Below are 13,400 nucleotides of genomic sequence, written 5' to 3' on the forward strand. Positions count from 1 at the left end.
CTACCGCTTATCCTCCAGCGACTGCTTTTGGCTCAGTTCGTTCATAAAGAAGGTGACTCTTCGTTTCCTCTGATCTCGAAGGCACTGTCCTCGCATCCTCTATTACGGGATTCAGGTTTAAAGCCGATAAATGACAAGGTATTTTAAGCATATTGGGTACTAGTATCATACTGATTTTGATTAAGGAATGCGAGGAATTGTACAATAAGATGCTCAAAGGAGAGGGCCTGGAGCGACAGCCGAGTACCGGCATAGGAGCTGGCGTTGAGCGTAGGTTTTACGAAATTAATTTTTAATGGATTCTAAAAGTTACCATAGCTTCTCCATCTGTAATAAAGATCACGGAGATTTTGTATGGACGATACCGCGAAGCGCTAATTGACCAGGTCCATCTTGATGAACAAAACTATCGTCAATATCTACGGGAAATTGAAGAAATAGGACGCGGTGAATGGGACAGTCGATTGAAAGATTTGGAAGCAATGGCATATCCAAATATTTCTCAATCGGATGAACACGATGATGAAGAGGAAGAGGAAGAAGGGGAAAGTGCACTTCTTCCGGAAGTTGATATTTCTAACAGTCATCATGGAGAAAGCGACATGGAACTGAAGGATATCAGCTCCCAGTCGCAGTCAGAAATATCTGTGCACTTGGTTGGAAAAGATGATTCTGAGCAAACCGTTCCTGCGACGGATCCATTTTCCGATCAGGGACCTTCGCAGACGAATGCCGATTCAACTACGGTTATACCTAACGAGTCTACAATTTCCATGCTACAATCTGACGAGAATGCACAATCGTCCGGCCAATTTAATGAAAATGCAGATCCTGGTAGGATTGATGAATTAAGGAATAATGACATTGAAATGAAGGATGCCGATTCACCCGAACGGAATTCACTGCAGAAAAAAGAAGCACTTATTCGGGAAGAGGCCGAACGAACTATTTCTCCAGATGTCGTCGAATCCCAGCCTTCAGAGTCGGTAACCACCCGGTCTGAAGTCGTGCCTGATTCAGACGATGATGGGTCTCAAGCAACTGAGAATGCATCCCATCCAGAGATACAGCAGGCTCTCCTGATTGAACAAGCAAATGAATTAAATAGTCAGTCTCGAGTATCGGAGTTGGAAGAAACTGGAGAGAATCAGGCTGTTGCCACCGAAGAAGAAGTATATGCGACTCCTGAAAATATTGATATTTCTTCAGAGAAGGAGATGCCAGAAAATATCGATAAGGAGTCAGATCTGGCGTTATCGCAGACTATTACACTGGAAGCTGATGCTGCAGAAATATTGCCTGAAATTGCAAGTTCCGCTACTGAGCCAGAACAGGAAGGTGATACCAATTCAGCGGATCTAGCTTCTGCAGAGTTAGAAACTGAACAAGATGAAAGAATCGAGCAGCAAGCGGAGGAGGAAACGACTCAAGGAGAGATTGCACATTCGCCCCAACTTCGACGAGGCAGATCAAGAAAGAAAACAGAAGAGATTTCAGATTCAGAGATAGATGGAGCCCATAATATTAAGGAAGTCCAGAACAAGAACACCAACACTGAGATGGAAGATGAAGATGTCACTAGTGTGGACACCGCGTCTAAATTCCCCAAGAACATTGAAATTGAAACAAAGGCAGATCAAAATGAACCAACAGATCAAGAAGATCGCGAAGATATTGATGCTGAGTCCGTTACAGAACCAAGAGAAGTAGAGGACCGGGAAATCGAAGAAGATGAAGTAGATGAAGAACAAGAAGACGAAGAACAAGAAGAAGAAGAGCAAGACGAAGAAGAAGAAGAGCCACCTTCTGAGCCGGAAGCAAAGCTCCGGGTTTCTAGTCGCAAACGACGGCAGTCTTCCGTGGCAGAAAGTTCTCCAGCTGTCAGCTCAACAACCGGTGTTGGAGAAGATCAAAGCAGCCCAGCCACTACAACAACTGGCATAACTTCGCGCATGTCAACCCGTAAATTTCAAACACTAGTTGCACCCCTTCTCGCAAACATCTCTTCCAACCGGTCCGCCTCATTTTTCACGAACCCAGTTAATGAAAATGACGCTCCGAACTACTACGATCTGGTATACCAGCCTACGGACTTACGGACAATCAAGAGCATGGTAAAGGACGGTAGAATCCAGAGCTCATCTGAACTTGAACGCCAGATAATGAAGATGTTCGCAAACGCCGTCATGTACAATAGCTGGGATTCAGATATTAGTGAATGGAGTCGGGAAATGGAACTTGAAACTGAAACTCTCATTGCTGTCTTTAGAGACGCAGAGCGACGAGGACAGAACGGGTCTACAACCGTCTCTACACAGTCAGGACCTGAAACTAAGCGACGAAAAAAAGTAACTGATCACTAGAAAAGCAAATAAAGTATCATTGAACTTTTGTATTTTTGTGTAAAATAAAACAATAATTACATGCAAATCACATTATACAATTTGTCCGGGTAAGGAAACATGAGAAAATTGCTCAACTTTGTTGAGAGAAAAATAAAAACAAAACAACTACGCCTGAATTTCTTTTCCGATTTAGATTTTTACTTTCTCGCCTGCAGTCTGCGGACGTAGAAAGCAAGCTCTTCTCCTTCTAAAATGTAGCCATCAACACGACCACTCTGGCCAGGACGCGAAGAAACGGCTGCGTAAAGACGACCAGCAGCAAACTGGGACTCAAGAGCAGGCTCAACAGTGGCAAGCGCAGCACGCGAAGCAAGCTTACGCTCAAGCTTAGCAGATCGCTTCACAGTCTCTTCATCTCCCTTCTTCTTTCCAAGCGACTTTCCGTACTGAGACTCGAAGTACTGGCGGAACGGAGTAGCATCAATCTGAACAATGGCGGACTTCGTTAGAGTATTTGTACGAATAAGCTCGTTATTGGAGGGATGGAAAGCGACATTCAAGATACGAGTCTTGCGAGCGACACCCTCGGAACCCCAGGAGTAGTTACCGGTGTCGATGCGAAGAGCGCGGAACTTGGTATTACCACCTCTAGTTCGGACAGTATGGATTCGCTTGGTGCCAATACGAGTGTTAGCGGGCTGACGGCCGAGCTCGAATTTCCGCTTCTTGCGGTAACCGGCACGCTTTGCGCCAGTCTCTGAACGCTTATGACGAGAATCTCTAGAGATACCCATTTTAGATCCGCTAAAGATATCTCGTTAGAAAAGAAGACCAAAAATTGCAGAAATTGAAACTGAACGACCAAAACACTATCAGTCTGGAGAAACAAATAGTGCAAACTCCACAATTCCAATGATATAACATGTAAACTTACCTAGAAGTGATAAAATAAGTGCGGAATGTTGCCGATGGTTTGTAACAAATTCAACCAAAAAGGAAAGCAAGAAGTCTTCCAGTATACTTCACACGGGTCGACTGCCCATTCTGTGCGGCGGTAATAGTGTAGGGCTTGACTATGTGACTGTTATACAGCGAGCCCTAACAGCTGAATGTGAAGCCCTAATGGCAGCTGGGAGGAAGCAATTTCGAGATCAGCAAGTCCAATTGGTTGGAAGAATTGGAAAAGATTAGAATATTGTTAGGTAACTAGAAGAATAAGGCCGAAAGCAAACAAAAATGAGCATTTACGATCAAGTTGAGATTGAGGATATGGTCTTTGACCCAGATATGCAGATTTTTACGTATCCGTGTCCGTGTGGAGACAAGTTCCAGATAGCTTTGATGGATTTGCTGGACGGGAATGATGTCGCGGTCTGTCCGAGCTGCAGTCTGATGATTCAAGTTATTTTTGAAATGGTGAGTGGAGTAGTACAAAGTGCGGACTGTGAATTTGCTAAATTTTGAAAAGGAGGATTTAGAAGAAGTTGCAGCTGAATCAGGTTTGGAGATGCCCCAGACTGTCGCTGCTACTGCGTAAATATTATCCTTATTGATATATCTGATTACAGATATTAACGGATGAAATTTGAGCCTGAAATAATATATGAAAGGGCTGTTTGATGACAGAGTAAAGCGATTCATATCGGATGCGCAACTTTTCGTTTCTTAGGCACCTATTTGATTTGCCTCTGCCACTGCATACAATACTTGATTTCGGAATTTTCTCAATCAAAAAGCTTCCGAAGTTTTATGTGTATTATCTGCGCAAGTTTTTCGCTCATTTATATTTGCTTCCGATATCTTACGGACTCGTTCTGAGAACTGGGCTTTGCGAATTCAGAACTGTTTACAGAAGCTGATTTGGATCATTCAATGGTGTTACTGAGATGCAACTCTTCTCAGCAAGCCTAACTGCTTCAGCGCTGCAGTGATATTCTCACTTTTGCCCTTTCCGAGCGAGAGCTTTTTGGATTTATTTGAGCAAACTATTTCTAAATGCCGACAAAGGTAGTCTGGGAGCGGATAAGTAAGCTGCGGCGTCATGGAGTTGTATATATAAGGTCTGTCGGGTTAGGCGATCAGACCTGGCGCGTGATGCCGAAGGATCCGTCCGATCAAGTCAGATCAGACTTTTATCTTGGTTTCAGATAATACAGACGTTAAATATATTTGAAAATTTACCTACAAAACAGGATAGGCTTTTTCAGCTGAGAACTGCTAAGGTATGAGACCGCAGGCTACAAGATCATTGACGTTTGCTACGCCGGGCGGGGCTCTAGGATGGTCGTTTGACGAAATTCCACTGCCGATTCCTCGCAATAGTGTGCTTGTTCAAGTTTCTCGCAGCACTATAGGATCAGTGGATAGTGCTATTTATAAAACCAGTCGACTATGGGTACGAGAAAAAGGGGTAGGCCGCGACTTTGTAGGAAAAATATTGTATGTGGGGTCTGGCCAGCAGGCGAATTGGAAGGAAGGCGATCTCGTGATGGGAATGTACTATCACCTCGTAAGTCGAAATTGATTTTGGATTCATGAGGTTGTATTAATGAATATAGTATGGACCTGGTACACTAGCCTCTCATGTGCTGATCAATCCAGGTAACGACCACATTGTGCGAGTACCAGACTACATAACAGAGGACGAGGCCGTGTCGATTCCGCTGAGTTTCACGATGGCCTACCAATGTCTGACGGAAATTCGGCTGAGCAAGGACTCGACTGTATGTGTGCTAGGAGGAAGCACAAGCATTGGCATGTTTGCTGTCCAGCTCGCAAAGAAGTACTTTGGCGTGAAGACGGTAGTAGCCACCTGTTCGGCAAAGAACAAGAATTTGGTTAAGCTAATGGGTGCGGATGAAATTGTAGATTATACAAGTGTGGATGAGCGTGACTTGATACCAGCACTTGTTAAGTCTTTGACATGGCCGCCAGCTGAGCCGAATACAGGGTCAGTGCCCGGATTTGACCTGGTGGTGGACACAGTGGGAGTAACCCCGTTTATGATGGCGAACTTGAAGACATTAACTCCAGCAAAAACCGGCTGGTTTGTGTCCACAGTAGGTGAATTGGACGGAGATGGAACTTTGTTTCTATCCTCACTATCTCCAGGAAAAGTTATATCAGGAGCTGTCTTTGGTCCAAGATATAAGGTTGAATTTGGACATTCAAGCGAAGGTGCTTTGAAGCTTGCGCTGGAGCTGTTTAAAGAATGCAAGCTGAAGGTAATGGTTGAGAGTGTGATTGACTGGAATAAATACCAAGAAGGAATGGATAAGTTATGTGGCAATCCGGATCATGAGAACCATAGCGAACGAAACCCAGGCAAGATTGTGGTTCAAGTGGAGATGTTCTAGTGATTTCATGAGGACTATGATATGATGACCCAATTATTACGTAATTTATGGTAGATAATAAATATGAGTGTGATTATCTTCACGTGATAAGTTGTAAATACGGGTGTTGTAGAATATTCGCTATATTGATATCGGATAACATAATAGGTATTATGATTCATGAATACGCGATATCTTCTGAATTGGATTAGAATTGCTTTTACTTTGATCTATAAATCAGCACTATATCGACCAAATAAGTTACAGATCGACTTCCCTGAAATTGTAATATGTCAACGAACCATTCAGCGACTGGATATTCGCCGCCAACTGTGGAATACATTGAGGACGACGAGGAGGAGGAATATTTTCCTTCGTTATTACAGACTGCAACCGGGCATGGAGACTTACATGAAGATGACAGTCACGGAAAGCAACATGGTCAAGCAAGCCTTGGGTCGAGTATTTCGAATTTGTCGAATACAATTCTAGGTGAGCAGACGTGGAGATAGAATGATTGTTTAGTCACCGAGACTGGACTCTAACTGTGGACACAGGTGCCGGGATTCTTGCGATGCCACACGCAATCCGGAACGATGGCGTAGTGCTTGGATTTTTTGTGATTGTTTTTTCCGGATTCACGTCTGGGTTTGGCTTGTTTCTGCAGTATCGGTGTTCGCGGTACGTAGAGCGTGGCTCTGCGTCGTTTTTCGCCGTAGCGCAGCGGACGTATCCTCAGCTCGCAGGACTGTTTGACGCTGCGATTGCGATTAAATGTTATGGCGTCGGAGTGTCTTACATGATTATTATTGGAGACCTGATGCCGCAAGTCATTGTAGACTTCTTTTATTCGACGACCGACGAGCTGCCCGAGTCAATCCTGTTTTCGCGGCATTTCTGGATATCTGTTTTCATGGTAGCACTGATCCCTCTGTGTTTCATGCGCAAATTGGACTCACTTAGATACACATCCATAGTAGCATTATTTGCAATTGGTTACCTAACGTGTTTGGTAATTTCACATTGGTTTGTCGGTGACACGATTGAGTATCGGGGCGAAATTTCGCTTGGACCCAAGTCGTTGATATCTGTATTAACATCGCTGCCGATCATTGTGTTTGGATTTACTTGTCATCAAAACATGTTTTCAGTTGTGAATGAGTTGCGTGACAACCGACCTGCGTCGGTTTTGACTGTAATCATGAGCTCCATCGGCCTTGCCGTGGTACTTTACTCTGTCGTTGGTCTAACGGGCTATCTTTCTTTTGGCGACAACGTTGGTGGTAACATCAGCAGTATGTATTCTACATCGGTGTGGTCGGCGATTGGTCGGGCGGCAATTGTGATTCTTGTTTTGTTTTCGTTTCCGCTGCAGGCGCACCCGTGCCGAGCATCAGTCGACCATATTTTTGCGCATATTCTTAAGCCCTGGGCGACCCGTACACCTGCGCCATCGCCAACCTCGTCGCGGCCTGGCCATGCTGTGATTCCTACTCGTCGCTTCTACACAATTACTGCACTGATCATGGGTTTGACATATTTGGTTGCGATGACAGTCTCTTCTCTTGAGGCTGTACTAGCTTTCGTTGGTGCAACAGGCTCGACATCAATCTCGTTCATACTTCCGGGTCTGTTTGGCTATAAACTTCTTGGCTCTCCATATTATCTTCCAGTGTACTCGCCCGCAGTTGACGACGAAACAAATATTGACTCGACGTCTACCTTTGACTCGGCAGTGCATCTACCTGATTCACCTGATGAAGCGCGCACTAAGCTCAGAGGGGAGTATGGTGAAGGATATTATATCAAATATGGCTCATTGGCACTGGCTTGTTGGGGAATTTTGGTTATGGTTTTGTGCTTGTCGTCGAACTTTTATACTTTATATGTTCTTGAAGAAGAGCGGAAATAAAGTGTTTATGGTGGCGGCATTGTTCTTGTAGTGGTTTGGATTTGCATTAATACTATTATATCATTATATTATTACATCATTATATTTTCAATAATGTCACATAGAATACAGAAATCAGGCGTAATTATATTCGTGGCCTCGTTGAGACAACCAAAACTCCTTGATGATAGTTTCGGTTGGAGGCCGTCCCCGAAGCCTAGTCAGCTTCTCAATGAGTAATGAGCGCTCTTTCAGATTTTCGGCGGTCATTAGCTCAACAGCTGATTTTGCAAGCAACGAGTCTGAAATCCATTTCTGCGCATCGCCACCGGGCCGGACTCGAAATGCGGTTTTGATCAATTGCGCGTAGTCACCAACGAGACTGCGCGGCACATTCCCACAAATCGCCCAGACAGCCTTAGAGAGGGCAAGTGGCGCAGTAAAAGATATAACTTTCTCGATGGCAGTTGCGAGATCAGCTGCCTCCGAGGTACTAGTTAGAAGCGATGTCCAGAACTTGACTGCACTCTTGACTACCAACGGTTCGCGTGCGGTTAACATGGCAACAGCGTATTCACAGACTAGAGGTTCAAACCAAGAACTTGAAAACAGCACGGCTATGTATGATTTGAAATATTTCTCGAGCACGTCTAGCATACCTTGATTGATATCCGGGTCCAGGCTGGCACCTGCGGACATGTTAGGCATCACGGCGCCTATGAAAAGTATTTCTAAAAGATCTGTAAATACATCTAAATCTGCAGTTCCTGACGTTGATCTTGAAGATGATGAAGAGACAACGAGAGCAGAAGATAGGTTGAATATTGGTTGAATCGTTTGCAGCTTTCCAATACGGACCTCAGCCCGAATATATTCTAGCACTGTTCGAGCCGGAAAGGTGAACGGCCCCGGGACTGATTCAGCAAGTCCTGCCCGGAACACTGCACAGGCGTTCTGCCGGATGGCCAAATCGCCTATAAAGACAGAAACTTTCTCGCTCAATGTGACAACAATATCGAGTATCTCTTGTCTGATAATATACCCAGGGCACGAAGGCTCGGTCCAGTAGTCGACGTTGGAAGTAGGAATAATAATCTCAGATTCGACCTCGTCTATAGATCGAGATGCCTTTCCAACCAACGCGAGTGCTTTAAGGACTGAAGCGGCTACTTCCTGTGGGGACAACAGATCTGCAGATTTTGATGATGAATCGTTGTGATTACTGCTGAAATCCAATGCCTGCTGAGCGTAAATTTGGATCAAGCAAATCAATTCTGCCAAATACGATGTCTTTCGATCGACATCTGATTCTCCTTGCTGGATAACCTCTGCAATTGCACCAGCTATACGTTCTTTTGCAACTCCGTCAACGGAAAGTCTGCCTTGGATCAGCATGTCGCGATAGACTGTGAGAAAATCCGGAATGCTGGCCGCCAAAGAACTCGCACAATCTGAGCACAACTGGAAAATTGAACGTGACGCAGCTAGAGCAAGCGAAGACGTTGCCAGACATTGAAATAAATAGGGTACGGCTTTGTTAATATACGGTTTGCCCTGATCTGACTGAAAGTACGGGATGGCAGAGCCGATTAAAAGCAAGGACGTCTGGCGTGCACGAACGATTGTCGAACCAGGAAGAAGTGCGAACAGCTCTGAATCCAGCAAAATACCAACACTTTGATATTCCTCTGGCTCGGTCGGTAGTGACTGCAGAATAGTATTGATGAAGTACAAGCTGGCCTCTACCGCGGGCCAGTCAATATTTGAAGTAATCGTCGCTACCGACTGGACAATATAGTCAACGAGGTCTTGGAACAGCTTTGGTCGTACAAGCTGGTATGAAGATTCTATGATCTCTGCAACGTCTCTCCTGAACGCGACAAATTTATCGTGGGTGTCTTGCGACCAAAGAGCTTTACGCTCTCCCGTGACCGGGACCTGAACTTTTTTCCAGAGTAAAGTGATGACTTGGCTCATAACTTCAGCTGCTTGCTTAAAAACCTGACTATGTGGACTAGAGTCAGGATCATCATACAACACGGACTCCACAAAGAACTCATAAAACTCAAGCACGCGCGGACTGATGTTCTCATCTTGAATTGCGTATCCGGGCACCTTTAGCAATTCAGTAGTCAGGTCGATGAGCCGACGATACTCAGGCATGTCGAGATGTAGGGCGGCTTCATTGACGACCAATTGTCCAAATGAGCAGAACGAATTGAGAAACGACTGATGGATATCACTGTCGGAACTGGCTGCAATTTCGGAGATTTTCGTTGCGGCCCAGTCGCCTGTAAATAGTCCTAAGAGTAGTTTCCTCGCATCGACATTTACAAGCTTATCGGCCCACTCCATAAAATCAATCAAAACCTCACTGACGGTTCCAAACACGGTTTCGTCGGATTCGATTTGCAAGAACGGTATTACATCGCAAAACAGATCTGAGACCGGGCGCAAATCAAATGTCGAACTAGACGACGTGGAAGCTAGAGCAAGCGACCAGGAACGATAACACCGTAAGGCAGAAGTGAGTACAGAGTACATGTCACTGGAGATGTTCGTTGGCCCGAAACGAAGAATCGATTTAACTGCCGTCAAAGCCGGCGGAGAGTTCACGTAGAGAAACGAGGCCAGCGATGAGCGATCAGACCGCGGCACGTCAGCGCGGGCAAGCTCTTCGGCAAACGTAGTGCAGAATAGAAATATGACATCGAGATCTTGAGCTGATAAAGTCGAGATTAGAGTCGATAAGTCGGGCCGCGTGATGAAATTGATGTCCTGGATTAAGACTGCAGAGCCTGTCGAAATCGAGTACACAACGCAATAGATCGGCTCAACATTAGATAGTTGGCCCGTGTTTTGCACAGTTTTAACAAGTGCAAGCACAAGTGTTGAAGCCAGCTTCTGGGTAATGAATCGTGGTCCAGAACGATACAGGACAAACCAAGCCAGCAGTTTTTGAAGAAGTATTCCTAACGACTCATCAGGGATCGTGTCCCTATTTCATTAATGTCAATAGCATTTCTATGAATGCGACTCAATAGTAACATTACCAGTCATTATTCAGTTTTACAGTATATGTCAGGGCTCCAAAGAATCGGACATTTGAATGATCACTGGCCAGCATGAGCTCAGCAAGCTGCCATGCTTGGTCTGATTTCTGCAGACTTTGCAGTTCCCGTTGCAATCTAACAACGTCAGCCCACGATTTCAGTAATCGGATAGTTTCCCATTTATTCTTCACCCAGAATAATCTCATTACATACTGGCTTATCGATTCCGGAGAGCCTGGGGAATACAACTGGAGTACTTTCTGCTAATGTTAGCTCCACGTGCGCAATCAGGAATTAAGCTAGACACTTACTTGCTCGATCAGCTCATATTCGTCCAGATTGACCATTCTGGCCGGACCTCGAACTATTCTCTTCTACTCTGCTCTCTCCAATTATATAAGCACAGCAAGAATCAATTAGATAATCACTGGAGCTGATTATCTAATTGCCATCGATTGTTGATCATACCGAGGGTTAGGCGGCCTCGACTGGTTCTATCCACAGTATAATATGATTGGATACAATAGAATAAATAAAATAGATCACAATGATAGATAATAGTGTGAAATTATTTTATAAAATATTACAACAGAATGGATAGAATAAAGAGAACGATATTGAAAATAATTTGGAAGTAGATGGTTAGGCTGCCACAGTGACTGCATTAACATTGAATTACCGGATTTGAATCTACCTTCTTTGGCGGAATTAACTATATAGGTCTACACCAACAACAAACTTATACTGGAAATCAATCACAATACTACCAATAAACAGAATTTAGATAATTACATGCCATACTAATTATATACGGTAACATAGTACAATACAGCATTATATTAGAAAAGAGAAAGAACAAGGTTTGATAACGTCATTTCTGAAATATTTAGATCATAGTCTATCCCCACCATGTAACACCTACCATGCAGCAATCCACACAATGCAAAATATACAAAATACAAAATACAAATAAGAAGCTAAAGCTTTGTCCAAGGCGTCCAGTTTCGAGTCTTTTTGGCTAAATGATTATAATCAGAGCGGGGCGCGAGCACCATTCGGGCCTTGCCGCTGTAGAAATCAGGACTGAGCTTCCCATGGCGACGCATTTCCAATTCCATAGCCAGAATCCGAAAAAAATCACCGTTCATACGAGGCTCGCGCGGACGAATAATGGGAAGGCAGTTTTGTTGGATGTCGTATGTGTCCATTTGAATATACGTTGCCTCACCCTGTTCACCCTCTGTAGCTGGGTTCGCGCTTGCAACAGCGGAGGCGGTCGAGGTCGGCGAGGAAGACTCTGTCGACGAGCCGTAGTAACTGAACCGCTCGGTCCTAGGCTCCTGCATCGTCAGCGCACGCGCAGTTGACCGAGCAGTGACCCCACCTGCAGAAAGCGAATTCCTATTCTGTTGAATCGGTACACTCTCTGACCTCAGTCTTCGCGACTTGCTCTGCGATCGACTACGTTTCGAGGAATGCTCTGATGAAGCTGTAGATGACGATCGCGGCTGACGCGATGCCACTGAACTATCCAAACGGTCGAGGCTTCGTGGTCGTCGAGGTCCATCATATCGCTCGACCTGCTGATGGTCCTTAGGCATGTACTCATCTTGGTGTCTGGCCATTGAGGAAGCAAGCCATTTCAACGATTTCAGTGAAGAATTGATTTTTGCAACCATCGAGTCGTCCTCAGTTTGGTTATGCTGTTTTGGACTAGTCGGCAATTCCGAGCCATTAGAAAAAAGTTTAGGCGAACTCGATGACCTTGAAAGTAAAGAAGATTTTGAACGAATAAGATTTGGCAAAGACGTTGTAGAAAGCGAGCGAGTGGTCTCGGTCTGTGTACCATGCGTGCCATGTGTGCCATGTGTGCCCGTGGCACCTTGAAAGGGAACAAACGCAATCGCAGGAATACAGGCGCCATTCTCATCGACGGCCACACAGAGTGGATCCTCGTTGTAGGCGACTGACGATTCCGAAAATTGCTTGCGGTGCCTTGTGAGGAATGGCGAGTCTGCCTCTGGTCGGTCGGAACGAATTTCGGGAGTTGTGGTAGAAGTCGAGGAAATGGATTTAATAGTCAGAGTCTCTTCAGATTCAGAATTACATTCGATAACAGGGAAATACTCTGTGTCAGAAGATGAAGGTGTAGACGGAGACGATCCAGGCGAGGATGCGTAGGAGGAAACAGATGATGACAGGGCAGGCGGAGAAAGTGAGGGAGAAGCGAGAGGAGAACTGAGAGGGGAATTGACAGGGGAGTTTAAAGGAGAATTTGTAACAGAAGGATTTGCTGAAGACAGTGAATAATCTGAAGAGTCATTACCACTGTCGTCGACGGAGGGGGGGGTAAGAAGCTCTGCGAGCTCTGCGGAAGTTCTCAGCTTTGATTTTGAGCTTTTGCGTGAAGAAGGTGACGAATGAGATGAATGTGGTGTAGAATGTGGATGACTTGATGAATGAGAATGAGAATGAGAATGAGAATTAGAACGAGATAATGAATGAGAATGAGAGTGAGATTGAGAAGATGATGAATAAGCCGATGAATGATTAGGTGAAAGAGCATGAGAAGTAGTAGATGAATGGGCTGGAATCTCTGCCGCTAACTTGCGAGAAGAAGCTGCCTGCCGCTCACGTTTCAAACTTGTCTTTCTCGAAGACCGGTGACCTGGTCGTGGTGGGGGAGGAATCGCAGTAACCGCTAGTAGAGCAGCAACTTTAGGTGACAAGCTCGTCGGCATAGCTCCAGAGAGATTGGCTGTCAGATTACTAGTCA

At 45.0% G+C, this 13,400-nt stretch overlaps 7 protein-coding genes across 7 annotated transcripts; 4 read left to right on the top strand and 3 right to left on the bottom strand.

Moving 5' to 3' along the window:
• Window positions 1-209: 209 nt before the first annotated feature.
• V1516DRAFT_687066 (uncharacterized protein) lies at window positions 210-2,363 on the top strand (the record flags this gene model as incomplete). The annotated part of the gene is made up of 2 exons (XM_066923700.1): window positions 210-270; window positions 319-2,363. 2 exons carry the CDS (start codon window positions 210-212, stop codon window positions 2,361-2,363), a joined length of 2,106 nt encoding a protein of 701 aa, XP_066775539.1.
• V1516DRAFT_641363 (40S ribosomal protein eS8) lies at window positions 2,361-3,414 on the bottom strand. The gene is made up of 2 exons (XM_066920105.1): window positions 3,280-3,414; window positions 2,361-3,149 (listed from the first exon to the last, which is right to left on the bottom strand). The coding sequence occupies exon 2, from the start codon at window positions 3,137-3,139 to the stop codon at window positions 2,543-2,545; it is 597 nt and encodes a 198-aa protein (XP_066775540.1). The 5' UTR covers window positions 3,140-3,149; window positions 3,280-3,414; the 3' UTR covers window positions 2,361-2,542.
• Window positions 3,415-3,581: 167 nt separating this feature from the next.
• On the top strand, window positions 3,582-3,882 carry V1516DRAFT_665853 (uncharacterized protein; the record flags this gene model as incomplete). Its single annotated transcript, XM_066920702.1, has 2 exons — window positions 3,582-3,761; window positions 3,814-3,882. The coding sequence occupies 2 exons, from the start codon at window positions 3,582-3,584 to the stop codon at window positions 3,880-3,882; spliced, it is 249 nt and encodes an 82-aa protein (XP_066775541.1).
• Window positions 3,883-4,104: 222 nt separating this feature from the next.
• Window positions 4,105-5,701, top strand: V1516DRAFT_704380 (uncharacterized protein; the record flags this gene model as incomplete). The annotated part of the gene is made up of 2 exons (XM_066924143.1): window positions 4,105-4,854; window positions 4,904-5,701. Exons 1-2 carry the CDS (start codon window positions 4,570-4,572, stop codon window positions 5,699-5,701), a joined length of 1,083 nt encoding a protein of 360 aa, XP_066775542.1. The 5' UTR covers window positions 4,105-4,569.
• A 167-nt stretch (window positions 5,702-5,868) lies between these two features.
• V1516DRAFT_641373 (transmembrane amino acid transporter protein-domain-containing protein) lies at window positions 5,869-7,704 on the top strand. The gene is made up of 2 exons (XM_066920106.1): window positions 5,869-6,172; window positions 6,238-7,704. The coding sequence occupies exons 1-2, from the start codon at window positions 5,971-5,973 to the stop codon at window positions 7,590-7,592; spliced, it is 1,557 nt and encodes a 518-aa protein (XP_066775543.1). The 5' UTR covers window positions 5,869-5,970; the 3' UTR covers window positions 7,593-7,704.
• Window positions 7,705-7,706: 2 nt separating this feature from the next.
• On the bottom strand, window positions 7,707-10,698 carry V1516DRAFT_628222 (armadillo-type protein; the record flags this gene model as incomplete). The annotated part of the gene is made up of 2 exons (XM_066919830.1): window positions 7,707-10,569; window positions 10,625-10,698. 2 exons carry the CDS (start codon window positions 10,696-10,698, stop codon window positions 7,707-7,709), a joined length of 2,937 nt encoding a protein of 978 aa, XP_066775544.1.
• Window positions 10,699-11,601: 903 nt separating this feature from the next.
• Window positions 11,602-13,365, bottom strand: V1516DRAFT_627721 (uncharacterized protein; the record flags this gene model as incomplete). The annotated part of the gene is made up of 1 exon (XM_066919809.1): window positions 11,602-13,365. One exon carries the CDS (start codon window positions 13,363-13,365, stop codon window positions 11,602-11,604), a length of 1,764 nt encoding a protein of 587 aa, XP_066775545.1.
• Window positions 13,366-13,400: the final 35 nt, after the last annotated feature.

Source organism: Lipomyces oligophaga, assembly GCF_038497815.1.
Source record: "Lipomyces oligophaga strain CBS 7107 unplaced genomic scaffold V1516scaffold_7, whole genome shotgun sequence".
In the NCBI taxonomy this organism is placed as follows: Eukaryota; Fungi; Ascomycota; class Lipomycetes; order Lipomycetales; family Lipomycetaceae; genus Lipomyces; species [Lipomyces] oligophaga.

Excerpts from the sequence above, each read along its gene's own strand:
- V1516DRAFT_641373 (XM_066920106.1), top strand. The coding sequence starts at position 5,971 with ATGTCAACGAACCATTCAGCGACTGGATATTCGCCGCCAACTGTGGAA. Across the intron at positions 6,173-6,237 it reads TTTGTCGAATACAATTCTAG|GTGCCGGGATTCTTGCGATG; the intron begins GTGAGCAGACGT and ends CTGTGGACACAG.
- V1516DRAFT_641363 (XM_066920105.1), bottom strand. The coding sequence starts at position 3,139 with ATGGGTATCTCTAGAGATTCTCGTCATAAGCGTTCAGAGACTGGCGCA.